The sequence below is a fragment of the Anoplopoma fimbria genome, chromosome 5 (genome assembly GCF_027596085.1).
Source record: "Anoplopoma fimbria isolate UVic2021 breed Golden Eagle Sablefish chromosome 5, Afim_UVic_2022, whole genome shotgun sequence".
NCBI lineage: Eukaryota > Metazoa > Chordata > Actinopteri > Perciformes > Anoplopomatidae > Anoplopoma > Anoplopoma fimbria.
In genome coordinates, this window is record NC_072453.1 from 17,150,308 (window position 1) to 17,168,186 (window position 17,879).

General features: G+C 42.6%; 1 protein-coding gene across 1 annotated transcript in view; it reads right to left on the bottom strand.

The window, feature by feature from the left end:
- sdk2b (sidekick cell adhesion molecule 2b) overlaps positions 1–17,562 on the bottom strand; it is a 77,427-nt gene extending 59,865 nt beyond the window's left edge. The window contains exons 1-3 of the mRNA XM_054598860.1: positions 17,483–17,562; positions 5,159–5,265; positions 2,674–2,821 (exon numbers count right to left, since the gene is read on the bottom strand). Of these exons, the coding sequence (XP_054454835.1) occupies positions 2,674–2,821; positions 5,159–5,265; positions 17,483–17,562 (335 nt within the window). The remainder of the gene's footprint in view (positions 1–2,673; positions 2,822–5,158; positions 5,266–17,482) is intronic.
- Between the last annotated feature and the right edge of the window lie 317 nt (positions 17,563–17,879).

A 17,879-nucleotide genomic window follows, 5' to 3' on the forward strand; every position in this document is an offset into this window, starting at 1 on the left:
TCCCTAGATGTTTAATACAGATTTAAATAAATACTTTCAAACCCTACTCCAAGTATTTTGCTATGGTGTGCAACTCCAACAATACCAACATTATATTTTGAGGTGTCTTCTTGTGATCAGATCACCTGGCATGTATTTGCTCATTGTGCACAGAACCTGAGACACATAAAAGTCCTTGAAATCAACAAGTGTCATCCTGGAGTGATTTCACATCTTCTGCCACCTTTCTACTGCAAAGAAAAGTAGCAAGACAAGACGAGATAAGAACACGCTCTCCCACTGGCGATGCAATTTGAAGAAGCAACTGACAGCATTTCCACACAGTTCAGGGCCAAAATGATTGCACAGTGAATGCAAACACAATGCGACAAATAATGTAGTACAAGTACAGCAGCCTGCGGAGAAAGCGTCCATTTAAATAGCTGCTGGTTGGTGGTGATTACCACAGTTATTTTGGGTCTGGCTGTTCCTTCCCCTTCTCTTCTATGGCTGAGGTGTGATTAAGCAGAGAACAGAGAGAAGAACAAGACGAACCCCTGGAGAGTCTGCAAATTAAAGTTATGACACCTGAGGAGGGATATAAGGAGCAGGGGGACAATGAGGGGAGATAGGAGAGAAGGGAGCAAAAAGTACAGCGTGGTAAAGTAAAAAGAGATTCTGTAAATGAAAGAGAAAATGGTCTCCATGGTTGTAGTTCATCTTTCCTCTAGTCCTCTTCTTCCCTTCACTGCTATTCTACATTGTATCTTGGCAGGCATGAATCTTGCAGATGGAGGCCCATGTGATAATGTTTTAAGAGACCACACAGCTGGAGAGCACTAGTCCTCGAAAAAAGCCCCTTTGTCAAGGTAACATTTGCAATTTCGGCGTGGAACTCTCTCTCTGGCACTGCCACAGTCTCCCCCACTAGTGAGACTTTGATGCCTCTGCAGAGTCAACGCTAGTGGCACGAATCAAATTCAATTAAATGATTTTCAATGAAAAAGGCCGGCTGTTATCAACGGTGCTCATTTGCACAGAGTGACCTTGGTGGTGCGCGCGGCATTAGCATTCTCAGAGCTAGAGGGTAGGTGGCGAGGATGAAGAGAAGCACAAGTACACACAGTGGGTGGCCGGAAAATGGAGACAAAAGGAGTGAGAGGGGGAGAGAGAGAGAGAGAGAGACATCCACAGAAGAAATAAATGAGACAAGACGAGAGAGAGAAGGAGCTGAACGATTCTTTGATGGACCCCTTCTCCTCAAAACTGTCTGCAAAGTGTGATCATTTAACAAACTTTCATAACAGTAATCTCTTCAAATAACAACTTCAAATAAGATGGCTCCACGTGTCCCTGTTGGTTGACCTTTTTTCTCAGCCGCTTCTCAAAAGTAATCCCCATTTCCACACAACAGGACGGAACGAAATCGAAGCGACCGGCCATCCCACGAACGTCCGCAGCCTTCAGCGTCTCAGTCAGTCATGGGCGCTTGTCTCATTGTCATTCTAGGTCAGGGTGTGATTACTGATGATGAGGAGCTGATAAGAAAGATTCACTCTAACCAAGGGCAAGGTCGCCTCCCGCTGCTAAGAAATGCAGATGTGATGCTATGGGGATAAGTGCCTCTATAGCACACATGAACGACAGGCATTACTTGGAGCTACGATATCAATATGGATATCGTGAAAAATTATGTTATTCTTGTCAAGTTTTCAGTTTATTCTTAAAAGACCACCAATTTTTTTTTATCAATATCTGTGTACAGGTCTTGGGAGTGTTATTGCATTTGTGAAAAAAAAGCCTTGAAATAAAATAAGAACCAATGGGTGTGGAGTTAATCAGACCTTCAGATCTGCTTGAGGTGAGCAGCTCAAGGATACTTTAGTCACTGGAATCTACAAATGTGAACGTGTGGAATACAAAAATACGATATCTCTGGTTCTGCTGCATCAATTTTAATCTTCTTGCCCCATTATGAGTCCGACAATGTTATAGGTGTGCAATGTTTAATCGGTGGAGTGCTCTTTTAATAATATATAAGCCAAAATACATGAATGCACATTCATTCATTTGTTATGTTTCTAAAATTGGAGCAAACACACTCCTCCCTTTCACACTCCTCCCTTCTTCTTACAAAGAGCAAATCAGAGATAGAACACCTCTTTCCCAATCCACCTCTACATCGCCCCCTTTCCATTTTAAGTGAATAGAACGGGAAGGCAAACCAACAATCCCATTTTAAGCTGTCAGCAGCTCCAGTGCTCGCTGGTCCCATCGGGTACCCATGGTGCTGTTGGCTGGCAAATTCTGATAGGTGACGTCAGAAACACACATCCTCCCATTTTGAAACCAAAATGAAGACTGAGAGAGACATAGAAAAAGCTGAAATAAAAGTGGTTGGTCGAGGGGCAAATTGGCGATTTCATTTCACACAGAGCCGAAAACTGCTTTGGACTTGGCCCCTTCGATTCCCAGGATGAATTCAAACTCTCCTTTAGCACAAAATGTAGCAAGATGAACGACAAAAGACAGGTGGGAAGACACATTCTCAAACTAGAGCAGTCAAAGGAACAAACAAGGCTCAAAGAAGTATTTACAGGATCAAACACAAATTCAAAGCAAAGTGCAACAAAAAAAGAATCTGAAGGAACAAAGCAACCAAGTGAATAAAAAAAACGAAAGAAAAGGACTTACATGCGACTGCTGGGTGGAATCTTGCGGCCGTCTCTGAACCAGGTGACCTGTGGTTGGGGGAAGCTGCGGATGCGAGGCGCTGGGATAACGGCGCCCTCTCCTTGAGAGACTGACTGGGTGCGTTCACCCTCCTCAAAACTGCCCATAACTACAGGGAAAACAAACAAACATTACACACAAAGACAGAAAAACATAAGAAAGGGAAAGGGTGCGTGAAGTCACAGACACAAATCTCCATTTCTTTCTCAAATTCTGACTTTTTGGTGCCCACAGAGCTTTTTGCCATCTGCTTTCTGTTGTGTAATGTTACAGCGAGCCACTTTGATGGACAGCGCAGTGTTGTTGCCATGGTTTCCGCAGTACATCAAGAAAAAAGCTAGAAGGAACCAAGATGTAATGACTCACAGAGGGACACAGAGGGGACGCTAAATTGACTCATATTCATATTCCGTATCCTTCTGTGTGGAGGCATCAAGGGCAATCAATCTTGATCAGGCTCTAAATGTGTGCATTACTCAACATGGTGGATGACCAGCGCCGCAGCTATTCTATTATCTCCTAATATATTTCATTTGTTACAGCGCTTTCATTCTTCCCTTGCCTCATTATATCTTAAAAGCTGACAAAAATACTGCGCTAATATTCCTGCGTCTGCCTACTCGTAAGTGAGATCTATTTTTTGATGGATTTCACGTCGATCAACCCTATCTTTCAATGGTTGTTTCGATCTCAGCTGTGCGATTCTCCGATGCAATCATATTGGCTGATGCTGACTGTAAACCTTTATAGGACAGCGGTAACGAGCACTGTTTGTCTTTTTCTTCCTCCACTGCTGTCTGGGAGAGAAAGTGCAGACTTTGGCTTTGTGAAAGCTGCATACCTTAAGATTGTTTTTTTTGTTTTTTTTCTTATTGAGCTCCATGAGAGGTGAGGAAAGGATCATACATTTGTCTCTTGAATCCAATGGGAAACAATGAAGAAAACGCTACTGGAATAATTCGAACGCAACATCAAACACTCAATTAACTTCTAACAGAGTTTAGAAATAATAATATCTTTGCAAAAATGTAGGGATCAAGGTATGGGGGCTTTGATCCGGGGATGTTGGAGTGGTTGTGCATCGATGGCAATCTTATTTTTCTCTCTCGTGCGCTCTCTTTCAAAGAGAATAAAAAAAAAGGTAATCTGGCTTTGCGGTGGAGCTGTGGTGCTTAGCTTAAATGAAAATCTGGGAAGTGTGCAAATCCCCTGACTTTGATCTGCGGTCTCGCCGATGTGATGTCCTCCTCCCCTTCCCTAAACTCTAATACCTCTGCATGTTTCCCTTTCTCCGAGGTGTGTCTCTGCAATCCTAATTGTGCTGCCTCAATGGAATAGTATGCAAAAAGAGATCTCCCCATCTCTCCTTCCCTCCCCCGTGCATCTCATCCATTTCTGCTGCAGATGTCCTTAATTCTCCTTCTTTACTCTGCCTCAGCATCCGTATCCCCTTCATGAGCAACTGATGAAGTGGAAGAGAAGAGAATTATGGAAATGGGAAGAGGTGGGAATAAAGAGGAAAGGGAATAGCAGCGGGGTGGAAGCCAATAAATAAATAGAAAGCAGTGGTGGCCAGACAGGCTGACTAAAGTCCACAGAGAGGGAGGAAAGCGAGAACCAAAAAAGAAACTGTGATGAAAGCAACAGAGAGTCAGACTGCTGGAGGAGAGAAGGGATGCAGAAGGAAGTTCTGTTTTCTGTTTGTCCAATTCTATAGGAGTGGACCGGTGGGACCGGGGGCCCTCCCGTCTTTTTCTCTCGCACGCCTGGTTGGCTGCATTGTTCTGTCAGGTACAGCGACGTGTCACATCCACTCAAATGTCGCCAAAACAAGGGGAAGCCAACGAACCTGGCAAGCCCTGGGAGGGCGGGATAATGGGCGTAGGACGGTCGTGCCCATTGGGGGGGGGGGGTGGATTGGTTTCTGTGACAACACTCCAGACACCTCGGCGCTACATTCCTAATAGCTCGTTAACAAGACGTGGGAGCCGAGCGGCCTGGAAGCGGCGCCGGAAATTTTTACAGAAAACAAGGCGCATCTGAGCCTCTATTTTTCGGCGGAGAAAACGACAGATGTTGTTGACAAAAGCGGGAGAGAGAAATAAGCGGCGGTCATATTGAAATGAAGCAAAGTTAAAAAACGACCACGGCAACAATATCAATCTAATGAGAATGCTGAGTGGAACAGCTGTCCGGGTTGATAACACCCCGAATGATATGCAGGTAGATCTTTCACCCTGCCAGCATCTGTCCCTCCCTACTCAGCCCTTGATACAAAGGCATCCAAACAGAGTGTCTGCGTACTGTGTACTCTGCAGGCAGCCAAACACTCGCACACATACACACTCCTTTCCTCTGCATCCATCCATCATCCATCATCCATCCTTTTATTCATCCATTAGGTCCGTTCGTCTGTGTTTCACCTGCACCCTGTGTGGATACTTACAGGCCACCTGTACTTCTGTGCGTCTCTGCAGAAGGGCTCCGACCCGATTCCTCACGATGCAGCGGTAGAAGCCGGCGTGGGAGCGGTCCAACGAAGGGATTAGGTACCTTTAATAAGCACAGATACACACACACACACAAGACACGGATGAGGATTCTTTTGAATTGCAATAAACCGGTAAACTAATTAAGACAGAAGTAGAAATCAAAAGGGTACTTATGTAAGGGCACGAACACAGATATTTGCAAATTTGCAAGCATGAACACACGCCGTTGTCTGAGAACACACACACACACACACACACACACACACACACACACACACACACACACACACACAAACAAACATAAGACCATCTAATAGAGGAACAAGGGCACAGAGGACATCGGAGCTTAGCTATTGTTTATTCCAATGATAATGATGCTCGAGAGGCTAACCCAGCTTCCACAGCAAAGCTCTCCCCGAAGACACACACACACAGACACACACACACACACACACACACACACACACGGGATGCACACAGACAGGCGCAGACAACAAACACTTGCATTCAAATTGGCTCTATGCAAACACTAACACAGACATGCGTGGGCACCAAATCCCCTGGGACAAAGGTCAAAGCTGTGTGTCTCCTGCAGTTGACACTCTCCGTCTGACCTTGACTTCTGTGTCCAGCTGTGGTGGCAGTACCGCCTCCCTGCCATGTGGAGGCAGCGTAGCATATACTTTACAAAGCTGCTGTACTGAGGAGACTAACTACCCACTTGATGTATGTGGCGTCTTGAGACACATCTGGTGATACAGCTGATGCCAGAAGAACAAGTGGCGAGTCCTGATGATAAAAACATGCCGGCTCTCAATTATTCTGCAAACCTTCCACAATAACTATAATAAAAACGTATCTCGCCGTGAATGTACTGTTAAAACACGACTCATGTTACACTACAAGACATACATAGGAAAAAAAAAACATGTGAAAACTATAAACTTAAAACTGTACTATTACAGTTAAATAGTGATACAAAATTACAATTCAATTAATCTCAAAAGAATTCTGATAACGACGAGTGACTTCTTCGAATCTCCCACTTGAGCTCTTGTTTCACATCGACTTCCATTTCTTTTCACTGGCTTCGCTACAGAGTGCAACAACAGGACCGCCCTCAAGCAGAGACTTTCCAAAAGTGTTATCCCCACATGTACGACTCATTGCATTGAGACTTTAAAGACACACCTAAGACACAGAGCTCTTGTTAAGAGATCAGGGAGTGTGATGCAGCCCGGAGGAGGCTGAGATGATTTTAAGTGGCCATTCAAAACGCCCCTAATGGTCCTGTGTGTGTGTGTGTGTGTGTGTGTGTGTGTGTGTGTGTGTGTGTGTGTGTGTGTGTGTGTGTGTGTGTGTGTGTGTGTGTATGTGTGTATAAAAGCTGTAAAAACGCATCACTTTTGAGCTAACAACCAGTTTACTGGCTTTAAGAAGAGACTCCTGCTGATGCACATCAGTGATCAATGTTTGTTTATCTTTGTGCATGTGTCTTTTTCCATATCTGCACTACACCAGGGTAAATCTGTGAGAGATAACCTCAACGGTGCTCGGATACAGAATGGATGCTCTATTCTGAGTCATTCAAGACATTCATTTCGGAGATCAGGCATCCAGACTGCTCAGAACGCCCGGCATCATCGTAACGGCATATTCCAATAACTAATAAATGTGGAAGTGCATTCAGAGATACGTGGAGCGGCTGACTGTTTAAGTCTCTAATGGCATATTAGATGACAGCACAACATGTAGAAGTTGTGATTTAGCCTACAGCGAGTTGTACATGTTTAATTTGAGTCATCCTAGCACAACGCAAAATATTTCTTGTGGGAGGTGAAACACTTATCACTGAGAGTGCACTTGCAATCTTTGCTGTCACATTCACGCATGCAACGTGCTCAAGAGTGCTTAGCGCACTGCCAGGCAGGATGTTGGAGGGTAGCATCAGTCATGGGATGTTGTTGTTATTGCAACCACATGCAATTAGTTTGAAACGTTTTTTTTGTTTTGTTTTTGTGTAAAGAGGTTTTATTTGCATTAATACATGTTTGGGAAGAGCTTAAGTGAATGATAGAGAAGTGAAAAACAGAAATTCAAAGGTTCAACAAGCTGTTTGGATACTTTTCACAGAAATAAAGCTTTGGTTGAGGACGAGGGAGTCACATAATAGGAGCCATTATAAGAAGTACTAAAATGTGTGTAAGAAGTTGCCTAAATAAACAGTACTCAAGCTAAATATACATGAAGAGAGGACTTTTTTTCACAGACCGCCAAAGGCTTAAGAGAAAAGAGGCAAAATGAAATGATACTTTTCTAAGAGGCTGTGTAGAAAGAAGCAAACCAAACACATAAGTGTGCGAAACGAAACCCAATACAGAGAACGAGAATATATTTTGAAGTCCTTGTGAATTTGAACAGGCTGAGAAAAATCCCCTCCCTTTAAAGTCGTACCAGGCGTCTTTATGCCTTCGGGGTTGCAAAGTAAAGTTACTTAGTACCAAACATACACATACAGATGAGTGACAAATTAAAAGAAAAACTGACATCCAATTAGGAGCCGCCAGAACAACTTCAATGTGCTGCGGAGGAGATTCTTCAAGTCTCTCAACCGGCAAACCATTCCTCTAAAATATATTCTCTTATTTAGCGTTTTAACGAGGGTGGTGGAGAGCGCCAACACTCACTCATTAAACCATTCAGCCCCCCTTTGAGCCCTGTACGGTGGCATGTGCAATTATTTTGTTTATCTACTCAATTTTGAATTTTTTTCTTTCATTTGTCACCAGTCTATATATGTCGTGTATGCGTCGGGATACTTATTTGTTTGCCACATTTCAATGTTCAAAACCACTGATCCATTCACAGCAGCCACCTGTTAGTTTGCACATAAACACTGATAAACATAGCAAATAGGTCAGGTGTTGTGTTCATTGATCTCCCAGCTGGAGACACAATTAACCAATCAGAACTTTGTACAAGAATGGGGATGATGCCAGTTTATACATCGAGCTAGTTACCTAGCTACACAAAAAATAGCAGATGAAATGAACAGAAATAACACCTCTAAAAAGTGCATTTTTCTTATACTTGATGTGAAAAAAAGTCAAGATAACTCCTTTCCAGCAAACACAGTTTCTGTGTCGACAGAGAATGGATATGTCACTCACTGCTAATTGTTTCGGGAATTAAAAAGCAAGACAATCCACTTTCCCCGAGCGGACATCTTCCGACATTAACATGATATCGAGCTCAGGGGATATACAGGGAAACCAAATTGGCAGTTGGTGCGAGATTATTATCAGTCATTACAGAGCAAACTTTCTCCTGTGTTAATCTCGATGAAAATGTCTAGAAAGCACGTCTTAGTGCTTTGGAAGTGGCTGCCACCAAAATGGAAGTATCACCGCAATAACAAATGGCTGGGTGTGTGCGAAGGCTGTTAATATCCATAACAAAAAAAAAATGTGGTATCAAATCTCATTAGCAGCAGCGTCAGTTGGACCCGAAGGACTAAATGAGTTTTTGCCCAAAGTCTGTTTAGGCTTAATCAACTAATCAGGAGGCTCTATTAATGATGTGTGACTCCTTTCATACGTTCCATCAACTAAATGAATACAATTACGAGTATGTGTTACGCATAGATGGAAGGATTATGAGGTGAATAGATGACGGAATAGTCTGCAGGAGAGCAGGCGAAATAAAAAGGACAACAAATGTCACATCAGAGTTTGGGCGGAGCAGGAGGAGACATTAAGAGAGAGATGGCTGACAGGTGGTGTCGGTGCTCCAAGTTTAACCTCGCTGAGGCCGACGGAGAATTCACACCGGAGCTAGAACCTTCAGGGTGACTTTAGACAGTGCTCTCCCCTGCTCTGTCTCCCTCTCTCTCTCTCTCGCCCTGTCCCTTATATAATGAATACAATTAACCTTTTGCGGAGCTGTGCGTGTTGGCAGCAGGTCGGGGGAGTCAGCGTGGGGGGGGCTGTGTGTCGGACAGGGATTGATTGATGTTCCTGTGGTCAGCTCACTCCGTCAGATCCCCTTTAATTAGCCCCCACTCAGGAGAAATGATACGACGGAGGAGGGGAAGGGAGACGGATAGAGGGGACACGAGGAAGAGGGAGGAGCGGGTGTGAAGTGGGGTTGGAGGAAGGAGGAAGGAAACGAGTGTGGAAACGATGGAAGGAACGAAAAAAGGGAGGTATAGATGATGGGATGGTAGGGGATGATTGGCAAAACTATAATCCTTGATTTAAGATGGCTTTATAGCGATTGTTCCCATAATAGCATCAAACCCGTGTCCAAGGTTAGCTCCAATAACGTTTTACTTAAATTGCTAGTTATACAGTAAGATCATAAACTCCTCATCCACACAAGCACGTTGTAATTATGCCCCTAAATGCATGACAGTACATCATGATAAACCATAAAGCATTGTGAATCTTGGATGACACGGTAATGACACGCGTCTCTTATCGCCTGGCATCAAAGCGTTTTCATGTCATTAGGGGTTCGTGTCATTTTTCGCTGCTAAACACGGCAAATCATTTGAAAACCTGACCCAGAAGGCCGCCTCTTGCAATGCGGCACGTCATGCAACAATTATTTTACAACTCATAATGAAAGCAGACACATACAGCACACAGCGCGTCGCGGCTCACTCGTAATGATGTTGTTTTTTTTGTTTTTTTACTCTCGTCGTATTGTTTTATGAGCGGGTCATCACCCTCTTATAACACTTTTATGTCGTTTTACTTTCCGTTAATGAGTGAACCTGCGGCATCATGGCATACTTTTAAGACTTTAACAGCTTGTACGTTCAGTTCCGTATAAACAAAAGCAATAGCAGTGGAAAATGATTCCCTCTGACAGGCTAATTAAATATTCATTGCAGGGATTCATGATGGATGGATGTGCACCTTTAGTCTGAGAAGATGATTATATGTTAATTGGAGATCTCCATCACAGAAAGCAACGAGTCAAGTAAAATACTACCATGTGACACACAATGAAACACACAGGTTTCCAGTTCTTCAGCTGGCAGCAAATCTATAACGTACTATATTTTTATTTCATAAATAGACATCCTTTAAAGGGTATTGATTTATATATTGGGATCATTTTCTCAAATTCGTCTTCATTCTGATCGTCTTCTCTCTTCTTAAGAGACAAGATCCCCTCACAAACAACACATGACAGGTAAGAGGGACTTCTGGCTTAAGCTATGGGAAATCAATAGTGGGTAATTTGTCTACACCTCCAGAGGGACCGACTCCATGTGTTCTATCTTTTCTAAGGATTAAACAGATGAACAGCTGTCTGAGGGAGACAATTTACCAAAAAAAACGAGTGTTAACGGCCTTTTGTCATTCATATGTCTGCTTTTTCATTTTGTTCAGCTGATTACTATAAAAGCTGCGTCGACAGTGTTATGTCCTTAAAGCAGTGATGCATCTCTGATATTTGTTTGGTGTTGCGTGTGACACACATGACATTATACTAGTTGATTGACGCATAGGCACACTAGACTGTAGTTTGACAAATACAAGCTGCATCTGCTTGGATGAAGGTTGCGTTAGCGGGCAGTGGAGTTTGTTGCAGCCTCAACACTGATGCATTGAAATATTGGTATGAATGTAATAAAAAAAAGGACTTCAAAGAAACTAAATGTATATTCATCAAACATAGGTACTGAAAAAGTATTGTTGTGGTGTTACATCAGCATCAGTATTAAGACGTCTCTGAAAATGAACAGCTAGCAGCAGCGAAACTAGTTTGATGTTTGCACTGAGACTTTTAAGCAGCCACTTTAGGTTTTTAGGAAAGAGATTTTCAGATACCTTTTTTTTCCTTCCCAACACTGATTCCAATACCTGAACTATCAGCCATTGTCTCCCCGATCAGTACCGCCTCTATGCAACTCTGCAAGAGACTATGCAAGATGAGAAAGAAGCGAGATGGATCACTATCAGCTACTTCCACCATCAATTTCGGACGCACGGTCGTATTATCTTCTGGGGCTAATCATGGAAGTAGCTAACGAGTGAAGCTTTGTTTAAACTTGCACTTGTCACCAAATTACGATAAATTGTGTGAAAAGGTGATAACGGATCGGTGCATAGGCTTGCGTACTCGCCGATCCCCCGATCCAGCATATTAGGCCATAACAGAGGCATTTCTGACACCTTATTCTCCGTCCATTCTGTGACACATTGGGTGTACCACAATCACTGAGTGACACAATACCAGCAGAGGCACATTTTCTTGCAGTGGCTCTGTTCGAATCAGAGAGTAGCCTGCAGACACCAGCAGCCCAGCAAGCCCACTTTGAATGTAGGTCAGCACTAAACGTTTGGGAACCTCACCAGTATGTTTCCTTCACACCGTATCAAACTGTACACACAACATTATGCAAAAATGGTACCAACACTGCCTGCAATTATGATTATCCAAACAGTCCAAAGGCAACACATCTACACAATATACACACATAATTCACGCTGGCGAATGGTTACATCAGAGAGAAGTGCTTTAATGTTGAGCGGTTGAGCTCTCGGCCGAGTTGTTAATGTAATTAGACGTCCGCGTGCTTATGCAGACATGTTTCATAATGCTGGCTGTGGATCACAAATTACAAAAGAAGCCGTACCTGCCAACAGCGCAACGGCACTAAAACTCATTAGGACACACACCCTCGAACACAAATACAGTAACCATGCATAATAAAACGAATGCCGTCTGTTTTTTATGTTTTTCTCTCTCTCGCTGTCGCTCTTTCTGAAGTACTCACTCCCTCCACTCCACCACAGAAAACAAGGAGGTGAGCCAGTGCATGGGGGTAGAGAGAAAGGTAAAGAAAAAGCTATTGTGTCTGGGGGCTGTGGAGGAGAATGCCAGGGAGATAGAAAATGGATGTTTTTTAGTTACAGAGGGGAATCCATTAAGGTCATCCAGAGAGAGAGATGCTGCCTGGTTGGCTCCGTCCGAGCCCTGACAGTCACTGACATGAGGCGACTCGAGTGCAGGCATGTTTTCCGCCTGTGATTTTATGTTGCTGCTACTCTCTCTGCAAGAATATCACCCAGATCTCATCAGAACTATCATACTGACAAAATGAGCACAGTCAAAGTAAATCAAATATTCAGTTAAAAAAATACAAGATCAATTTCTGTTTTGCTTATCTTATTGAAGGCTGTTTAAATTTCCTGGATCAGGAGGAAGATTTTTTTCAAGGATACTGTCATTTCATCCACTGAAGTGGCTCCACATGTACGAATATATATATATATATATATATATATATATTTATATTTGTATTCATTGCATTTATTCGTTGTGTAAGGACTATTTAAATCTTTATAAAAGGGCATTGAAAAGCATAAATAGGAGCAGATTGTGGGAGAATCCATGAAGATGTAGTAGAAAAATACGGTCACAAACATAGAAATAGAACTGGAGTAGATGGACATAAGTTCAGAGAGGCAACCATTTTTATGTTGCCTGTGCGGCAGTGATGTATTAAGAGGCATGGAGACGGTCTTTTGTGTACTACGTATATCCGGAGAGAAAAGGCTTAATACAGATGTAAGGCTAAAAACAGAGTTCTCAAACTAGCTTGTGTAACCCTTTCTTATCCCACTGACATGTGTCGTCGCCACAGCAACAGACAATCACTCTATTTCTACAGTCATAAATGAACAAAAAAAGTGTTCGTTTGAATTGAACTTGGAGGTGAGAAGCAGCAGCAGCAGTGAGAGCAAAGCATTGATTTGTCAGACGTGCTGGATGGTGCCAAACTTGGGGGGGGAGATGGAAAATGAGAGTGAGTCAAAGGGCAGATTTGATTTTCAAGGTCTTATTCAACACTTTGTTTGTTTCATTTTTTCACACATGCACCTTAACCCTCCTCCTGATTTGAACACAGGACTTCCAACTGGTTGCAACTTGCAAACAAGCAAACTGTTTTGGCTCGTGTGTTTTAGTTATTTGTGGAGAACGCCAAAAAAAGAGAGTTATGAAAGGAAGACATATAACAGTCTCCAGTTGTCTGGTTCTAAATCTCTGATTGTTTATGACAAATTGCTGCGTGGTGCGGCCAAAATCAGATGAAAATAAAGGTGGTTTTAACATTTGTTCATTAAATTAAATGGTATAAAACTCAAAATATATCATTTTGCAAATGCACACATGTCGCCATCATCTACAGCTACTTTGCCCCCCCTGCTTTTCCTTCATCCCCATCTAGTTAACAAGCTGAGCCCGTCATCTCTTTCCCCAGACATAGAATAATATTTTATTGAACTTGTGTTAATTTGTTCAGAGCCACCATGAAATTATATCTGTAAAAAAAGTTAAAAAAAAAAAACGGTAGATGCTCGGTGGTAGTTCACATACGAGTGGAATATCTGAGGCAGACAGGATGAAAGAGAGATCACTTCTGAGAAGAGAGGCGGGAAAAATGGAGCGGAAGGTTTTCAGAAAATACACGAGCACAACTTAATCGATCTACATCTATCTATAGCTTTCTATCACTTACATTTTTTTTTTATAAGCAATAATAAAACTGTTCTACTGGCCTATTTCTGAACACATTGTCATAATTTGCAGAGACCATCATTACTGGAGCGATGGAAGTGACACTCTATTATGCTAGCTGTCAAAATGTTAATCTCATTTTCTGTTCGGTTTCTTTTTTTTCCCTGTCTTGATTGTGAAAAAGAGAGTCGGCTGAGAAAGCACTCTTCTGGTTGTGATTGCATTGTGGGGGGAAACTAATTTTCATTCCTCAAAAAAATTGACAACAACAAGGGAGAGTGAGCACAAAAGAGATGAAAAGTCAATCAGCATGGACTCGTGATGCTGGAACCGTCATGTCTTGTCATGTCCACCATGCTATTTCATTTACTTCTGTGAGTGACTGTTGAATAGATTGTGTCGCTAAATCATTTAAGATTTTTTTTTTGCAGTCTGTCCATCTCATTACTATACGAAAATTGGAGAAAGGCTTACTATCCCCTAAAGGAAACAGAGGCCACACTCCACCAACCCAGCCAAGAACCAATTGACAAACAAAAACGACTCTTGAGGTTCGATTAATAATTAACTCTCTTAATTAAGTTTGGAGGTTAATTGGCGGCGTAAAGACTGGTGGCATGCCAGGTAAAAACGCCCCCGAGGGGTTTTTCGATCATGTGATGGGAAGTCGTGGCGCTTTGCTGTTTGTTTACAGGCCGATCGATCCACTAAAGCATCATGTGCGGGGGATAATTCACAGGGCTGATGGGTACAAAAAAATCCTTAATTGTATTGGATATAATCTTCAATCTTAATTAAGTTGAATTATAATTGGGAGATTTATCTTTTAAATGATTATACGGGAACACAGAAATAAGGATGCTTGCCAAAATGCTGTGAATACAAGTGTGTGTGTGACTGTCTGGCGCTCTACAGATACTATGTGTAATATGTGTTATGTGAAAGAGAAGTCAATGCTGGAACCTGTTCTCTCCCAAATGTGGCTCTCCCCACAGCAGATCATTAAAACTCTGCCACTCTCTCACCTCCTCCAGCTCTCAGACACACACACACACACACACACACACACACGCTCGCTCCCATCTTTATGTTGAATAGTAATGCCCACCCACACACACACACACACACACACACACCTTGCAGTATCGATCGGTTGCCAGAGGACACGAGGTCAAGTCGCATGGTGTCAATATTTAAACCAGCACTCAGCACTGGGGACCTCTACCATAACCTCATTAAATATGGGGGTCTGTTCTGCTCAAATACTCTCCTGGCACAGAGAAAGGTCGACTTGAGGAATGAGGAGGGCTGCATGCCCACACACACACACACACACACACACACACACACACACACACACACACACACACACACACACACACACACACACACACACACACACACACACACATACTGCTCCTACACCTGCAAAAAGCTGTCAAAAAACTAAAAATGTATGATTTCAAACTGTAAGCCAATGGGAAGACTATCTGATTTGATTTAAAGTGGCCCTATTATGCTTTTCAACTTTTCCCCTCTTCTTTAGTGTTATATTTATTTTTCTTTTACATGTAAAAGGTCCGTAGAGTGTAAAACCTGAAGTCCACGCCTAAAAGGAGTTACCCTCCCCCTCAGAAGCTCCTGAGCAGCGTGAAACGGCTCCATTGAATTCTCTCCTTCACTTCCGTAACTTCATGAGGTCACAATGTAACTTTATGAGGTCATAATGTAACTTTATGAGGTCATAATGTTACGGAAGTGACATAAAACTCCGTCCGGCTAGTTTGGCCCTCAAACAACAAAAGAGAGAGACGGAGATGAAGCTCCGGAGGAAGAGTTTTTTGAAATGTGAAACGTTGACCAATCACAACAGAGCGGGCTAGCTGACCAATCAGAGCAGACTTTGCTTTCTGGAGGGAGGAGCTACAACGGAGCGTTTCAGAGAGAGGGTGAGAAGAGGTGCTGCAGGACAGAATGAGGAGAAAAACCAGGAGGATTATGAGCGTTAAAGCATGTAAACACGTTGTAACTGTAACTTCAGATAAAAATATGCACCCGGAAAATAGCATAATAGGGCCTGTTTAATGGACATTTTTTATTTCCTTAGTATTTAAGTGCAAGTGTTCCTTTCACCTGGTCATGCTTTCCCACAGGGTACACACACACATACTCACTCACACGTGAAGAATCCTGCACAGCTTTCTGCCTGACCGTCTGTTTAATCACCCATTCTATCACTCACCCAATAACACGGTCGAGGTAGCCCCCGAGGCTCCAGCAGACATCGTAATTCTCAAGTACAGTCCGTTCTGATCAATTGTTGTAGCATCTGTGTGTCACTGCTGCCCTTCCCACCCCGCTGTCCCCACTCTGATCTTATCTGTCTCCAGAGATTGTCAGCAAAAAAAAAAAAAAAATTATGAGCATTAACGCCCCGGCTGCATCAACAGGGCTGATGTAGCTTGTACTGTATGTTCACCCCCATGTTGTGTTCACATACACACTCTTATGTGAACACAACAGTTGGGCTAAGATCAGCAAAGTGTGTGTGTGTCAACAGGCTTTCTTTCAATCCTCTGGTGCTTCGTTTACACTGCTGTCTGCACACACACACACACACACACACACACACACACACACACACACACACACACACACACACACACACACACACACACACACACAAACAGAAACACCGCTCAGAGACACACTGCTCGCTGAGATAAGAGCAAATGTTCCCCACATTCCAGATCTTAAAGTTACCATTAAAGGCGGTTTATCTCCTGCGCCAACTCTCATTCACGCCTTTTGGCTTGTGCGCTGCCTCTCTAGAGAGAGTGATGGAGGTCACAGAGCCTCCAGAGGAGAGGAGAGAGGCAGAAGCAAGAGAAAAAGAAACGATAGAGAGAAAAAGCAAAACAGCAAGAGCTATTTCCTTATCTCGTGGTCTGCTCTGTGATGAAACTAGAACTGTCCGTGTTAGAAAAATTTACATGGAGAATAGTATACAGGGACATAGAGATTTTGGAGACTTGAGCCTTAACTTTACCTTAAGTTGACATCTTTTTAGGCCGAATGTTCTATCTTAAAATAGATTTTCTATCCATGTTTAAATACAAAAAAGTGTTCTTTCATATTCCTTGTCCATTTGAACTAATAAACTAGAATAATATAGTTTGATATGTTTAGATATATGAATTAGTGACACTTAATCACCTATAGGCTAATGTTTTTGACCTTTTACTTTCCTTCTTCATCAGAATTTGATTTAGTTAAAATACCGCCTCATGCCTGTTGTACTGAATAATAATTTGAATATAAAAAAATTAAAACATTAGTATGGGAAACAGCTACTGTAGGAAAAGGTGGGATCATTGTGCTCACTTCAAATGATATATTAAGATCAAATCTACAACATGCCATGTTTACGTGAAAGACTTATTGTTCACTGTCATATCTTCTATACATTCTGCCTACAATAAAGCCAGGAAGCAGTCGCTCTTATTCTGTTGTTTGGTCAGGAATTTAGCAAGTTTAGTCTGAAATTTAAAAATGGAAGGTACGACTCAATTTTGGCCAAATATGTATATTGCGTTTTGGCTTTGTTTGACAGTGTACAGGTGCAAATATGGCAGCTCTCCAACCAAAATTGAATTCACCATCCCATTTATTGGACCAATCAATCAGTCTGTCAGTAACACATCTCTCTCCTCTTTTTCAGTTATTCAGTTTGTCCTCACCTGTACTCCAGAGAGAAGCGGGTCAGCTCGGTGCTGTTGTGGATCCATTTGAACTCCAGAGGCCAGCTCCCCTCAGCCATACATGTCAGCACCAGCCTGTTGCGCTCCAGATGGAGCTGGCTACGCACCGGCTCCGTCTTGAAGTAAGGAGGCACATCATCTGTGAAGAAAAAAGAATTGAAGGAATTGAAGTTTGGAATTTGTTTCATAACGAGACATCTTGCGAATGGTAAATACCTCAAAAGCATCCGAATGAAGAACACCTACTCTCAAATCCCACACTTATACATGAACCCGGAGGCACAAATGTGAGCATGAAAACACAGACTTAAGAACGACAAGGAAAAAAAATAAAAGCGTGAGCTCTGGAGATAAGACGGATAGAAAAGCAAATTTA